We start from the raw sequence: 15,489 nt of genomic DNA, 5'->3' as shown, positions 1-15,489 counted from the left end.
AAAAAAAAAAAAAAAAAAAAAAAAAAAAAAAAAGCCAGGAATATATCTTAGTGGTACAGAGCTTGCCTACCATGTACAAGGATCTGTTTGAGCCACAGTACTTTCTAAAATAAAAAGACAATTTAACCAAATGCCTTTGGAATAGACCACTGCAACTGTTGACTATTTCAAAGGTTCATTGGCTTACTGAATGATAGATTTCCCAAATATTTAAATTTCTTGAAGAAAATCTAAACTATAACAGTACTGACCTGCTATTGTGTTGAAATGCTGTATGTACATTATTTATTTCTCTCAATGAAGTAGGTAGGTATTGTCCTCGTTTTACTGGTAAGGAAAGTTTAAGTGACTTAAGATTACTCGAGTCTGGACTCAACTTAGGTCTGTTGGACTGTGTCAGCAGTTCTATTTACATCTTTAAAGTCTACATCTGAATCAAGTAGATCTTGTTGGCAGTCACTTTACAGGGTCCTGCTCCTAACGTGTTTCCACTTCCTAGGGACCAGCACGAGCGACCTTCTGCTCTCCAGCTTCTGAAGCACTCCTTCTTGAAGAGAAATCAGTGAATACACAAGATTGCTCCCAGGCCTGCTTGATGCTGTTACTGCTTACTTGTGGGGAATGATGGTTGAGATTCTTGTTTTTGCACTGGAAATTCAATCTTTTAACCAGATTCTACAGTGTCACTAAAAATCTTACATATTAGCATCCTCAAGCCTGAGTATTACCTGTATGAGAGCAATATTTAAAATGAGAACCCATTCCAGTGTTTATAGTTTTGATTATCCAGGAACTATAATCTTTATTGCTTTATATATATATTCCCTTTAATTTCTGGCTTTTCCATTTTCATGTCATAGTTTTAAATAAATTGTATAAAGAACCTGTATCATCTTGCCTGGTGAGTATATACATTTAATTCTTGCAAGAAGACTCTAAGATGGGAAGGTAAATTGAGATTCTAGATCGTGCTCCTCAGCAGCAGTCCTAACCTTCAGGATTCCAGGAACTCAAGGCCTAACAGGAGCTAAGGGCCTTGGCGTTCCATGTTCAGTAAGTCAGAATACTTAAGGTGGGCCCTAAACTGTGGTATTTCCTAGGTGGGTTACTTGTAGTATAATCTGACAGCTTTCACTTCTTTGCAGAGTAAGTTAGCTCATGACCACACATACTAGTTAAGCCCAAACTGGCCGGGAGACAAAAGCTAGATCTCATGGGAGAATGAGTCAGCATAAAATCTTCTCAAACAGTTTTCGACCACTACTGACTGAATGGTCATTTTTGAAGTCACCTTGCAAACTTTCACTTCTGAAACACTGGTAAGTTCTTAGAATTCATACAGGCTCCTTTAAGTTGGACTATTTTGATAAGGTTTTTATTGCTGTGGATTTAGCACTAAATTTTGATACCTACTGATTTAAGCTATATCTTATCGGCTACCACCACTTCAAGATGGTATGAACATTCTAACACTAGTATCAGGCTTTGTCAAAATTAACTTTTTTTTTTTTTTGAGAATATGAAATGTAGCCCTGGTAAGATAAAAACATTTTACTTCTTTCATTTGTACAGTTTAAAAAAAAACCTGACACAAAGGCACAACCTTTACTATTTTACTCACTTGAATATCAACATGACCTGATATGACATAAAGGTAAAACAAAACATCTAGCTAGGTGCAGTGGCACATGCCTGTAATTACAACACTTATGAAGGCTGAGGGATGATTACAAGTTCAAATCCTACTAGGGAAACTTAGAAACTAAAAAAATCTGTTAAGTTCTGAAGCAATGAGCTATGTTCAAGTTTTCCCCAACCCTGTGGGGAAAGGGTAGGGAGTGAAACATGTTGGGTACACAAATCACACTAATGGACCTATGAAGTTGGTTAAACACATCTACCCTTCTACTGAGAGTATGCAACACGGTTTTGAAATATTGAAAAGAATCTTCAAAATAGGGTTCAGAGATAATTTTCTGACGGCCATCTAACTGGTAGGTGGAATTGGGATTGCTTTGTACAACTTTTAAAGCCTTTTCCTGCTGCCTTTCAGATTTGTTCTATTAAGGAAACCAGGTACCCTCTGACTGCTTTACTCAAAGCAAAATACCAGACACGTGGGTAAACAAAGGCTGAAGTCCAGTTTGATTCTGTGTACTTTAATGGTGGGTCAAGCCACTGTTGACTTATGTTATATTGTTTTCCCATCCATGAGTTTAGCTAACACAACTTTCAATTCCCCACTTTAAATCACTCTAAAGAGCTCATTTTATGGTTTTTTTTTGGTACCAGACATTGAACTCAGGACCTTGTGCTTGTGAGGCAGGCGGCAGCACCACTGAGATAAATCCCCAAACCCGTTTTATCATTTAAAAATACTCCTTTATCCTTTGGGCCCAAACTCAACCAAAGAAAATTTAACTCCCAAGTTCTAAAAAGTAGCGATGCAGTATCTCAAATTTAACCTCCTTTAACCCTCACACTGTGGACATTTCTCATTATTTAGGAGGCACGACAGAGGAAAGTGCAAACTCTGAATTATTGGAAGTTGGGTAGTATTCTACATCTGGACTACATCCATTCCCTCCTACAAGATCACCAGAGTAAGCAGTCCTTCCTTTTGTAGTATAATGAACAACTGGAAGATAATAATGCAATCAATCTGCTCAAGGAGCAGCCAAAATTCTCCATTATTTGCTAGGCCCAGTCATTACTTTTCACTTACAATTATTAACTCAGCTTAAAGCAACTACTTAAATGTAGAAACTTGAATTCAAAAAGGCTTTCCTGGTGATTCTGCCAATTAGTTCTAATGGGGGCACTTCTATCTATTGATAACCAACGTTGGTGTGTCTAATTCATGACCCAGGGCCTACTTGCCCTCTTAAAAAATATTGTAAAATTGTGAAAACTATGGATGAATTCACCTGTAAAACAAGCCCGCATTGAGTTTAAAGACTACAGAAAACTGACCTTGGGGATATATCTGGGCATTTAAAAGGCCTAAATAAACTGCTTATCTTCATTTCATGGCAATATGTTGAGCCTGCATTAGAGAGGCAATTTTGGGAGGTGGTGTTAAAGGAAGGGAATTGGCAGATTTTATATGAGGGCTAAAACATAATTTAAAAATACTGCAAACAGCAGGAGAAAAGGAGGGACAATGGGTTTGGACAAATTTGATTAAATGGAATAAGACATCTCTCATTTAATGACCGAATTATGGGCCTATGATTAGGTTGTTAAATGAGGAATTGTATATAGTATGTACATTACAATATTCAGAACAAAGAAATAGTCAAAGGAAACTACAACTTGATGACTTCACTTTTATTTGCACAATTCTTACATGGAGTACTATAATGTATAACAGAACATAAAACTATAGTACTGTACAGTACAATCAGCAAAAATTACAGTACTGTACTGTAGAAAAAGCCCTTATTGTGTTACCAACACAATCTCTTAATGTGATTTAAAGAATTTATTTACATCTAGGCTTAAATAAATACATTTATGAGATAACTTTTGCATCTTTTATTAAAGTTATTGCAATAAGCTTCATTTTCTTTCAAGTGGAAGATACAGGAAAACCTGTGTGGAGGGGAGGGAGGTTGGAGACAGCAGCAATATTAAAAGGGAAAGTACGATTAATGAAACTTTATAGGGAAGGAAATGAAGGTACAAAACTCAAATGATTTATCCAAGGCCAATACTCTATTAAGCCCTGGGGCTAAGACTGGAATTTGACCATATATAGTGGTGCCTTGATTCACGAATTTAATTCTTTCCATGACTCTGGTTGCAAACCAAACTAGATGAGAACCAAATCAAATTCAATGGTTGCATTCAGCATGGACACTGAAATTTGATTTGGTTCTCATCCAATTTGTTTTTCAACCGGAATTGTGGAAAAAATTTTGTAAATCAAGTAATCCCAGAAACTGTTCTCTGATGATGTTACTTGGATAAAGAGTCAATTATATTAGAGACCAAGTTCCCACAATTTCCCAGGGACTATAAGTTACACCTGACTCACTGTAACAAGACATGTTAGAGCCTTGGATTTATGCTGTTAATAAACACATTTTATTAATTTCTTATATATGAGAAGCTCAAATTCAATGATTAATTCATGCCAGTACACACATATGCCTGTTCTGGATTTTCTATCAGCCAACATCCCATTCAGCCATCCTTGGGGGTTCTGAGTACATTTAGAAAATAGAATTCCAAACACTGTTTACAACACAGTATTTGTGAGGTATTCTAACCAAGTGAAGCTGCTTGAAAAGACACATCGTAAAAAATAGAACTGTACTCACCACTTACTAAGAATGGTCTCATTAGTACTTAATAGGCAAATCAAAGTAAACTACTAAATAGAAATGTCAATACATTGGCTTTTAAGCAAGGTTTCTGCGCAATACTTGGAAATAAAATTAACCCTCAGGAATTTACTTGAGATTAATGGATCAAAGCAAAAAGGTTAAGTTACCTTTATGAGACAAGAGCTCCTAGCCATGCAACCTTTAATATCTTTTTTTTTTTTTTTTTTGGAGGCGGAGGTTTGAGACAGGGTCTCACTATGTAGTTGAGACTGACCTGGAACTCACTAGTAGTCCAGGCTGGTTTCAAACTCACAGCAATCCTCCTGCCTCAGCCTCCCGAGGGCTGGGATTACAGGCATGAGCCACCACACCCGGCTAACCTTTAATATCTTATCAACCCACTGAAAGAATATGGCAGGCAGAAAAAGATGATGGCAAATTATGCAACAGAAAAAGGAGTCACAGAGGTAAAAGCAAGCTGGTCCCAAATTGACATTGAAATAAAGAAATTAAAGCATGCTAAAATACTTAGAGCATTTCATTTCCACTGGCTAAGATGATCTTGATTGTAAGAACAGATGTTTCAGACAAATTTCTCTTACAAAATAAGCAAATTTCAGCTAGGCATGGTGGCACATATCTGTTATCCCAGCACTGTGGGAGGCTGAAGCAGGAGGATCAAAAGTTTGAACCTATTCTGGGCAATTTAGTGACTTAGTGACTTGGCAAGATCCTGGGAAAGTAGCTGTGTTCAATCCTCAGCATATGTGGGAGGAGAGGAAGAAGGAGGGGGAGGGGGAGGGGAGAGGGAACAAACAAGTTTCACCAGCTGATCAAATTGTCCAGTTTCTAGGTGTGAATTCTCAAATTAACATTGATATTGTTACTTAGTACTCTAACTGGACAGGGACAAAATGTACTGCTTTTCCAGTGCAAAAATCTGTCAGATTTAGTCTGCTTACTAAATTAGCTTGAATTTGGTTACTTCAAGTTTCTCCAGAGGCTGGCATTTGTTGATCCTTTTTCTGTATAACTGTGGTCAGTGAATCCTACTGCTTCCCATGAGAAAAGACTGCTCAATGAAATATCAAATCAAGGGTCCTTCATAAAAGGGCTTGCAATTTCCCCAGCAAAAAACATCCTAAACATTACCTAGCAAGGTAAGTACAATGGCAGGTGAGAAACTATTTTGTTCAGATAAAACCAGGTATGGTAAAAACAAAAAACAAAAATGGGATGGTGAGATAAAAATAAAACTATATTCTTTTACAGGTGGTACCGTGTTAAAAATAAATCCTTAAGTTTCATAAATGAAAAACCCTAACATGTCTATCAATCAGGTGGGTATATTGTGTTTAATATTTGTGCATATATAAGCAGTAGTTTATTTCTAAGGTTGGTTAAGGAATAAAAATTTAACTTTTCAAATAGAATATAAAAGAATCTATGTGCTTAAAACCTTTTAAGGCAAGGTATTGGTAACAGAAATCCTCAACACTGGTTCTCTGAAAGCACAGCAGCCACAGTAGTTGTTTCTTTAGGTCAGAGGATAGACAAGCCAAGGTCAGTTAACCTAGTAATTATGAACTGTCCATACAAAGTAATATAAGCATCAGCCATGACATTCCTTACCATGTATCATGGTAGAAAGTTTCTTTAAATGACTCTGAATAACCTGAAGAATTTGCACACAGAGGGAAGATGAAGGTACAAATTCAACTGCTTTCAAAGAGAAACCTGGGATGGATGCTATGACTTTTTGCAAGGTCTTAACCACTAATAGGTACTTAACCACTAACATGTTACGCCTGTTTTGTACAGTAGACTTCTGAAAATGTTTCTGCAAACACTGCTTTGCTTTGGTTCTGAAATTACATTTTAAAGTGGCCAAGGTAAATATTTAGGGGGCACAGCTCGATATCGAAGAACTAGTTGAAAGAGGTAGAAGTAAAGCCTTTGTTTGTAATGTGCTTCTGCATAAAGGTAACAAATCTGTGATCCAGGGAAAAGACAACTTAAAAATGAATCACTCTTTTATAAGATGTTTAAAGATAATGCTTTTTAATATTTCAAATATTTAAAAAAATCTCATAAAAAATGTATCACCTTAACAGTACTTTGCACATGTGGAATTTCACACCTAAATTTGATATTATTTTGGTTTATTTATGGCTACTTACAGTAAGACTCACAGTAATGTCCATTCATCTGAGTCTTTTTCTTTGGTAAAGTCTAATGGGACCAGGCCGATAAATTATTTTATGCAAATAAGATGGCTGAAGCAAACTCATGGTAATATGAATTATAAGAGTTTTTGTTTAATGGCAATGAAACTTAAAAGGATTTCTGCATTTATCCCCTTCGTGATTTTGGAAGCTTAAGATCCTGTTCAGAGGTTAAAGAGTTTGAATAGCTCACACAATCCTGTAAAAATCACAACTGACTGCCCTTTAATAAATAAAGTCATTGTAAAGAATTACATTTACAGAGTGAAAAATTAATACATAGCATCTCAAATTTAATTTTGGAAGTACTAGTAAGTACTGACCCATAACAATATATACTAGCTATCTTTTTAACTGTCCATCATTAGCACCAATAAAGATTCAACAAAATTACCTTTATTCCCACATTTCAAAACAATTCTTCAAACTCTTAGTAAAGTTTAACTATAGTCACAGACCTTAAATATTCACATTGTCTTCTATGTCATACTGAAAATAAGTTCACTACTTTTCTGGATATTCTTTGCAAAATCTTATTAAAATTCCTGGTATTATCCCCAATTATACAGTAGCACAACCACCCTATGTTGTTTCACATGATAGCTCTGTAGAGGTTTCACATCTAAATTACCAAGAACAGAACCGTTCCCTCCCTCATCTTGCCCTCAGCTTAATTCTATACTAGTCCTTGGATCATGTACCACTGTAAAAGTATAACTGTATCAAAATTACCATGTTTATGGATACAATATTATGCCATACAGAGCAATAAAGTTACATATAATGACAAAATTACTAACATTATGCAAGAACAAATGTGAGGACATGCTACCTAGGCACAGTCCCTAGAAAGAGGCTCCTAGTATCCCAAGTTCAAATAACATTGATGAAATAATAGTTATCTTAGATAACTGCTAAATAAAAGTAGAGCACAGATTAAACTCTATTATTTACAACCACAAAGTATTTGAGTAAAGTTACAATTGTGCACATATCAGTGGCTTTGTAACAAAAATAGTTCATTTATAGCGGAAAAATTAAGACAGTTTTTCAGTTCAACATAAGTTGAATTCAACCCATTTCAAAGATACTCAAAAACTCCAAGATTTACCACAGAATAAAGTCAAGATAAGCTAATAGACAAGAGCCATACTATTGGTATTTAAAACAAACTTAAACAAGTTAAAGTCTATCATTCAATCAGGAGTCAGATGACTGTGCAAACTTTACCTTAACAGGAATATACTGAGATGTGCAAACAAATGTAAAACCTCCACTAGTGGTTTGCCTGGAGGTTGATCTTTTTCTTCTACAGAGCTTTCTGATAGCAACCATAAGCTATAAATACAGGTACAATGCACAGTCAGTAATCTTTTCTATTTATTTGTTAGAATAAAAAATAATTAAGAGAGCATAAGTTTAATTTCATTTTTATAAGGAAGACTGTATTTACCTGAAAAAGAAATAAGACATCACACACAAATACGCTTCAGGGTAGGAGAATATTTAAGAATATGGTGTCGTTCTGAATGCTAAAGAAAAAGCGATTCCTGTTTACTGTTAAAATACGTAGTGTTAAAGTTCTTTCAGGAAAAACTTACTAATTTTTCACTATGTAAGTTTTGTGAATTTAGTTTTCAAATCACAGTAATCCACATAATTATGAACAGCTGTTTTATACTGCAATAAGCCAACATACATTTAAATGCACTTCACATCAAGAGTATGTAAACTTTATTCTTTTCTTCAAGCCTTCAGAGAATTAGGGGCCATTTCAGCAGCCAATCTGGTCAGAACCTCTGAAGGCAAAAACCGAGTGCCTCACAGTGTAAAGGACCACCTGTGGCACTGCATACCCATCTGGTAGTGAAGTGTCCCTCTTCAGCGGCTTCCAGTAAGGCCTAGAGTTTAAGGTTAACATGAAAAAGTGCCACCTTTGTTTCAGATTAGTGTTGGACTCTGACAAGAGAAAATAAAGTTATTCTGTACATTGTTATACTTACAAGCAGCTCCAATCCTGAGTATTTATGGTAATATCTAAACATACAAAAATGTATGTACATTTTCCTCCACTTTCTTGTAAACAGTTGTCAGTATACTGTTTTATCCCTTTATCATTGAAACATGCAAATCATACATACAAGTATAAATACACAAAAGAAAACAATTTTCACTCATTCAAAAGCCAAGCAACAACAAAAAATTACTACAGTATTCAAAATTATAAATAATGCTTGAGGCATTTTATATTCCTAGAAGCAGCCAGCCATTCACCCTAATGTTCTTAGCTGCAATTGTAGAAATAAGTTTTGCACCTTCCATGCTTTTACAGTATTTATAACACTATCATACGTGGAGATAAAGACTCGTTTACTATAATCTCTTCTTTTCAGAATGAAGAACAAAGCAGCACTTACAAATATTGAAGCAGTGGCAGAAACAGCAAGTGTTACCACTGCTAGATCAGGAGAAAGTTTTCCATCCTAACAAATTTTAAATTAAAAAAGTAAAGGAAAAATTGACCTAAACAAATGATTACATATTCATTCCTTGGGCACTTAACAGCGAGTCCAGCATGTCGAATGTGTCTTTGTAGTCCATATGCTGGCTGTTTGTACTGTACTCGTGATTGGCATCAGGTCCGTTGGTCTCCACTGGCTTCTTGTCCAGTTTCACGAGGGTGCTGAGATGTCCGTAGCCCACCTGGTATGTGACAGGGGGAGGAGGGGGTAAGGGATGGTTAAAAACAGAGTTGTGAGAGGATATATACTGCTTAACAGAGGAGGAAGAACTAGATGAACTACCTGAACTTTTGGAACTTTTGCTCATTTTGGAGTGATGGTTATGAGAGGCATCATTGATATGCAGCTTCTTCCTTGAAGAACTGGAACTAGAGGAAATGCCATCACTGCTCAGGCCAACTGGACTCCTCAAAACAGTGGGTGGTATTCCATCAGCATTATGTTTACTGCCACTGGTGCCACTACCACTGTGCAAGTGGGGATGCTTGTGACCGCTGGTGTGGTGGCGGTTTGCAGGGTGCTCCTTGTGCTTTTCCTTATGGTCTCTGCTAATATGTGGGCTCGAATGCTTGCTCTTCCCACTGCCTTCATCAGAAGAGCTGTGTCTTTCTGAAGATGAGACTTTTATCTTCATCTTCAGTTCTTCTTTGCTGGTGCCTTTATCAGCGGGTGGTAATGGAATTCGTAATTTCAGTGATCCACTCTTTTCCTTTTTTTCTGACATGTACTTTTCAGGTTTTTCAGTATTTGTGATGGGAATTTTCATTTTAATGGGAGAAGTTACAGAACTGCTGCTTGTTGCCTGTGACTGCATGTGTTTGTGTTGCTGTTCTACCTGGGCAGCTATATAATGATCCCTTACATCGACATCAAGAGTTTCTAGCTTACGTTTTTCTCTGTATTTATCTAAAGACATTTTCTGAGGAATAACTCCAGGAGTAGCAGAAATTGGCCCATGGTGTTTACTGCTCCCTGCTTTATGAGTATATTCTTGCTTAATAGAAGAATGATCAGAAATTTTGTCAGGTCTGTGATGTAATCCTGAATGCAGTGATATAGAAGGTCCCTGTTGGAAGTTGATGTTGTACTGGCTGCCAGACAAAGACGCCTCCTGTTTGTGTGAATATATTGGTTCTGTCCTTGTTGATTCTTGATGCTGAGGCCATTCTTGGTGTGATGACAAACCATATGAGGTACTGGGCATTCCTGTGGCTAGCATTGACAAATTATCAGATGTATGGCTGTCCTGAACAGAAATATTTCCTGAATTTAGAGGTACTGGTGCAGGGAATGCAGAAGTAGATGGTTTCTGAAAACTTGGGTTTGTAGGTACACCAGTAACACTATCTACTAAAATGGAATTCGGGACCAAAGATGAACCAAGAAGTGGTGTCTTTGTTACTTGTCCGTCTACTTTGGGTTTCTTAACCGGCTGATCAGCCTATGTAAATAAAATACAAAAGAAGCGGTGACAGCACAGGGATTTAATGTGAGTTTTTTTTTGCTTGTAAATACTCTATTTTAAATATATGAAAATAAAATCACCCAGGGCTCTAGGTTTTAGGCTGCCAGTAAACAAACAACTTAATTTAGAGGTGTAACAGAAGGCTCTGAAAGCCCTGGTTTTAGAATTACATACAAATTAAATCCTAGCCCAGCATTTGAGACATGAATTTAATTTGTCTAGAATACAACTTCTCCATTTGTAAAACAAAGATAATTATTTCCATCACAATCACTGTGAGATTTAAAAATAAAATGGAGGATATACTTAGAAATTCTACTGGATACAGTAGTTAAACTATGAACATATGTAGCTTATAGAATATTGCTTTTAGGAATAGTGAAAATTATTAACCACATAATTTCAGATTAGCTATATAACTGTTAGATAAGTGACAAACTGATTCTGTTAAATCCTGCCAATACTCTTACCCTCCAGTTTCGAATCCTCTTCAACCTACTAGGCGTTTTCTCCAATATTTGTAGAAACTCATGTGTTAGCTCTAAAAATAAAATTTAAATTTAAAACTTAGAAGGTATCTTAAGATTTAAGTTTTCCTCAAGTGGGTAATATTAAAAAGGAACCCTCTGAGCTCATCTCTATTATAGTGGTACCTTGGTTCACGAACTTAATTCTATTCCATGATTCTGGTTGCAAAATTTATTCTATGAATTCAATTACAACCCAGTATCATGGAATGAATGCTGCAACCAGTCATGGAAAGAATCAAGTTCGTGTACTGAAGTGCCACTACATTATCAACCTTTGTCCAATCCTTAGCATATGCAGAAGTGGACTGTTTGTGTAACCCAGAGTCTTGTGCATGCTAAGTATACACTGTGCCAATGAGCTACACCAGCCCACAGCTGGGTCCTTTATTTATTTAATGAGGTAATGGGGATTGAACTCAGGACCTTACACTTGAGAGGCAGGTGGTGCCATCACTAAGTTAAATCTCCAGTGTGTTGGGTCCTTTTTTGAAAGAACACTTCCCATTCTGATTTTACTTCCATACTCAGAATCTAAAAAAATCTAATAGTACTAAAAATATCCATCTCCATTAAAAAATCTCCACTAGGCAAAAAATATAGTAATATTTGTTGTGGGAACATCCAAAGGCTTCTTTAAAGTTAGTAGGCAAAAGAGTACAAAGGATTTTTAAAAATAACCCCAATCTATCTTCCCCAACATATTTATGAACTACAAAGAGAAAAATGTAACTGTGTAGTGGAGAAGGGCTCAGCAATACCACCTTAATCAAGTGATCATCACTAGTGGTAAAATATATCAACACAACATACTCTTTTCTATGCACGAAGCAGGGAATAATCTCTCTGCAGTATTCTTATCCCCCAAAACTCCAATTTAATCTAGTTATAAGAAAACATTTGAGAAGCTTCAAATGAGAAATGACCTGCAAAACAGTGACCATTATTCTTCAAAATGTCAAGGTTATCAAAGACAGAAAGACTGAAGAACTTCACAGACATGACAATTAAATGGAACATAGGATCCTAGAATGGGGAAAAGTGGAAAAATCCAGATAATCCGTGATTTCATTATTATCATAGCCATTGTTATTGTTGAGACATGATCTCTAGCTATGTAGTGAATTCAGGCTGGCCTTGAACTCACCATTTAGCCAAGGCTAGCCTTAAACTTGTGATTCTCCTGCCTCACTAAGCCTCCCCAGTGCTGGGATTATAGGCTTGCGCCACCATGCCCGGCTCCTGTGGTTTCATTATAGTAAAACGTTAATTCCCTGGCTTTGATAATCATATACTGCTATATAACATGTTAACACTAGGAAAATCTGAGTGAGGGGTACAGAGGAACTCTTTCTTCATGTTTAAAGTTATTTCAAAATTAAATGGTAAAAAAAAAAAAAGAAAAGAAAAAGAAAAAAGAAAAGAAAAGAAATTCCTTCACTATATTCATATTTTCTAGAAACCAACACTATTAGCAAATTATCCTTGCCATAAATTTATCAGTTTTGTTAGGTTTAGGATTACAGTAAGGTGATCCACTTTTCCAAAGTGGTACAGTAATGATAAATTATTTTATTTCCTAATATACTCATAAATACTGGCCACTCTCAAGACAAATGTTAGTCAAATGAATTAGAATACCCATTATATAAATAATGCCAAGACAACCCAATACTGAAGTGGAAGCTATGTGAATAGAGACTGCACAGTCACTTAATATTTTTTAATACAAATGCTAATCTTTTCTGCTAACTATTCTAGGAAAATGTTAAGACTGACAAATAACCCCCAGAAGCACACAGCATACAAAATTCCTATAGCACTATGTTTATAAGCATGGTACTATCCAAAACTAGCTTGTGAAAGGGTATGACATTAATTTACCCATGAACCAAAATCTATTAATTTTCGAGATTCAACTTCCTTGGCAATTTCACAAGTGTTTTCTGATAGTCTCATGATCAAGTCTGAATAAAGTAAAATCTAATGCCTGGACTTCTACTTCATCATTTGAAAAAAAAGGGGCTACTTTTCTCCTTGAACTTGAGGTGCAACGTTAACATAAAATTGTTTTCACTCAATTTCTTAACAGCTTGGTTGTCAAACATTAAAAGCATATATAAATGGCTGGGGATTTAGCTCAGTGGTTCCACAGCCTGCCTTTCAAGTGCAAGGTCCCAAGTTCGATCTCCGGTACAAAAAATAAAAGCAGCATATAAAGTTTCTGGTTCAAAATTTGCCATATAGCAGACACAAAATGTAAGCTTTGCATTTTCTATTCCATTACATTTTATGTAGTAAAGGAATAATCTGAAAATCTGTTAATGTGAAGATCACAGCATGTTTAAAAAGAGGACTTTCCCTTACAATGCTAATATATAGAAAAATTTAAACACAAAAACACAGGGGAGTGTAGCTCAGTGGTAGTTTACCCACAATATGACAGACACTCCAGCACTGCTTAAAAACAAAACAAAAACACCACCACCAACTAAACAGACAAAAAAACCAAGCCAAACAAAGCCTTAAAACAAATCATGTACTCTTTTCTATAAGTACCAAAACAAAAAACAAAAGAAACATGCAAGGGTTTATTAATCATAAAAAAGAGAGAGACCACATACATCCCCCCCAAAAGCTTATAAATCTAAGCTGATGTTGTTTCTGGAATAGGCATTAAATGAATTACTTCAATAAATAACAAAAGTATGAACACTGCATGTATCATGATAAATTTCAGGTACATTTTTAAGTACTCTAACATTTCTAGTGATCAAAAGTTGCTATCAGCAACGAACTTCAATTTTTCAGAATCGAAGTGGAGAAATATTTTATGTGGCTCTTATGCCAAAAAATCTAGTAACTTTTCTGTGAACATGTATTAATAAAAGTAAAAAATAAAAATCCTAGTCACTTTGTAAAGCAGGTTTTTGTTTTATTTCCTACATAAATTATTTTATAAAAATTATGCCTTAATTTAGTGACTGCTGAAGTTGAGACAGTACATAGACAAGCTACTTTTCAAGCTACAGAACAGATTTCATTACTAAAGTCCAATTAGCTTTGAGAGGTCATTTCAATTCACTGAAGATTTTCTTTCCTCTGACTAAACTGAGAAAACTTCTGACAATTTAAGGAAAACAGTATAATTGGGTAGCAGTATATATTATATGAAATATATACTTCAGGAGAAACTGAGAAGGGAAAAAATGAAAAGGGATCTTACAAAGAACAGGAGTAGGCAAGCTATATATGGCCAGTTAGACAAATATGGCCTGTCATCTGTTTTTGTAAATAAAACCAAAGTTTTATTGGAATATAGCCTTATCTATTCACCTATTGTTTATGTTGTTTCCCAGCTACAACAGTAAAGTTATGTAGTTGAAACAGAGAACTTACGGCTCACCAATTCTAAAGCAGCTTCTTTCCCACTTTATATAACACATAAAAGTTTAAAAAAATTTGAATGTAAAAATCCATTTCTCTGCAATAGTAACAAATGTGAATCCTGTTTTCCCATTAGTCTCAATTTCTAAAGAGAACTGGGAAAAGCACAAAAAAGAATAAAGTGAAAACCTGCTAAATTCATTTCTTATCAGTTAGGTAAGTAGTATAACACAGTGGTACCTGGGTTCACAAACTTAATTTATTCTACAATTTTGGAAAAGATGGCTATGTTTATGTAGGAAAAGATGGCTATGGGCATGTATGTATCTGATGCAGGTTGCAAACAAAAATAAAATTTTGCCAACTAATTTTCAGCAAACTAAATTATTTGCAAACAAAAGCAGTCTAGTTTCCTTTCTGAAATCTACATTACTTGGTGAAAACCATCCCAATCTCAAGAATCTCCCATCTCTGAACACTTTGTCTCATTTCTCCATCAGATAAATTCTTTCCTTATCAGATCTGGGAGATTCCCAAATTTCAGGTTCACAAATGACAGAATTTGCATCTCAATTTGCCCTTATCCATTCATGTTTAGTAATGCAAGACAACAATGGCACTAAAAAGCAAGAAGGGTTACCGAGAAAAATCTGTTCAGCTTACTCTTTAGCATCTTCTACAGTTAACACTCAATTTTGAGCTTACACAACTTTTATTTTTTTGCAGTGCTGGTGATTGAACCCAGGGCCTACCACATGTAAGCTTGTGCTCTACCATTGAGCTCTGAGACTAAGTTTACACATGTGAAAATTATATATACTTTAAATAGGTATTCTTGTCCTATTAACCTACAGTACTTAAAAGCATTCTTCTTTGAAAAGCTGCCCTGGTTGCTCTGCTACTGTCTTACGCTGCCATGAACTGTTGTTCCTCTCCCATGTGCCACTGCCTTGGAGCCAGGCAATTATGGATTGAAATCTGTACAAACTGTGACCTTCCCCTTAAGGAAAAAAAAAAAAAAAAAAAAAACCC

General features: G+C 35.6%; 2 protein-coding genes across 14 annotated transcripts in view; one reads left to right on the top strand and one right to left on the bottom strand.

The window, feature by feature from the left end:
- Map3k19 (mitogen-activated protein kinase kinase kinase 19) overlaps window positions 1–784 on the top strand; it is a 75,811-nt gene extending 75,027 nt beyond the window's left edge. For all 7 annotated transcript variants that reach the window (XM_033757151.1, XM_010606177.3, XM_010606180.1 and 4 more), the window contains one exon: window positions 500–784. In XM_033757151.1, coding sequence (XP_033613042.1) covers window positions 500–566 — 67 coding nt within the window. In that variant the 3' untranslated portion in view covers window positions 567–784. The remainder of the gene's footprint in view (window positions 1–499) is intronic.
- Window positions 785–8,616: 7,832 nt separating this feature from the next.
- Ccnt2 (cyclin T2) overlaps window positions 8,617–15,489 on the bottom strand; it is a 46,498-nt gene continuing 39,625 nt past the window's right edge. For 6 of the 7 annotated variants that reach the window (XM_010606189.3, XM_010606188.3, XM_019204830.2 and 3 more), the window contains 2 exons: window positions 11,014–11,084; window positions 8,617–10,519 (listed from right to left, as the gene is read on the bottom strand). In XM_010606189.3, coding sequence (XP_010604491.1) covers window positions 9,092–10,519; window positions 11,014–11,084 — 1,499 coding nt within the window. In that variant the 3' untranslated portion in view covers window positions 8,617–9,091. The remainder of the gene's footprint in view (window positions 10,520–11,013; window positions 11,085–15,489) is intronic. The other variant, XM_010606190.3, reaches the window with a different exon arrangement.

Source organism: Fukomys damarensis, unplaced genomic scaffold (genome assembly GCF_012274545.1).
Source record: "Fukomys damarensis isolate Sample0158 unplaced genomic scaffold, DMR_v1.0_HiC HiC_scaffold_29, whole genome shotgun sequence".
Taxonomy (NCBI): domain Eukaryota; kingdom Metazoa; phylum Chordata; class Mammalia; order Rodentia; family Bathyergidae; genus Fukomys; species Fukomys damarensis.
Note: the sequence above shows the minus strand (reverse complement) of the source record. Positions and strands in the feature narration are given on the sequence as shown.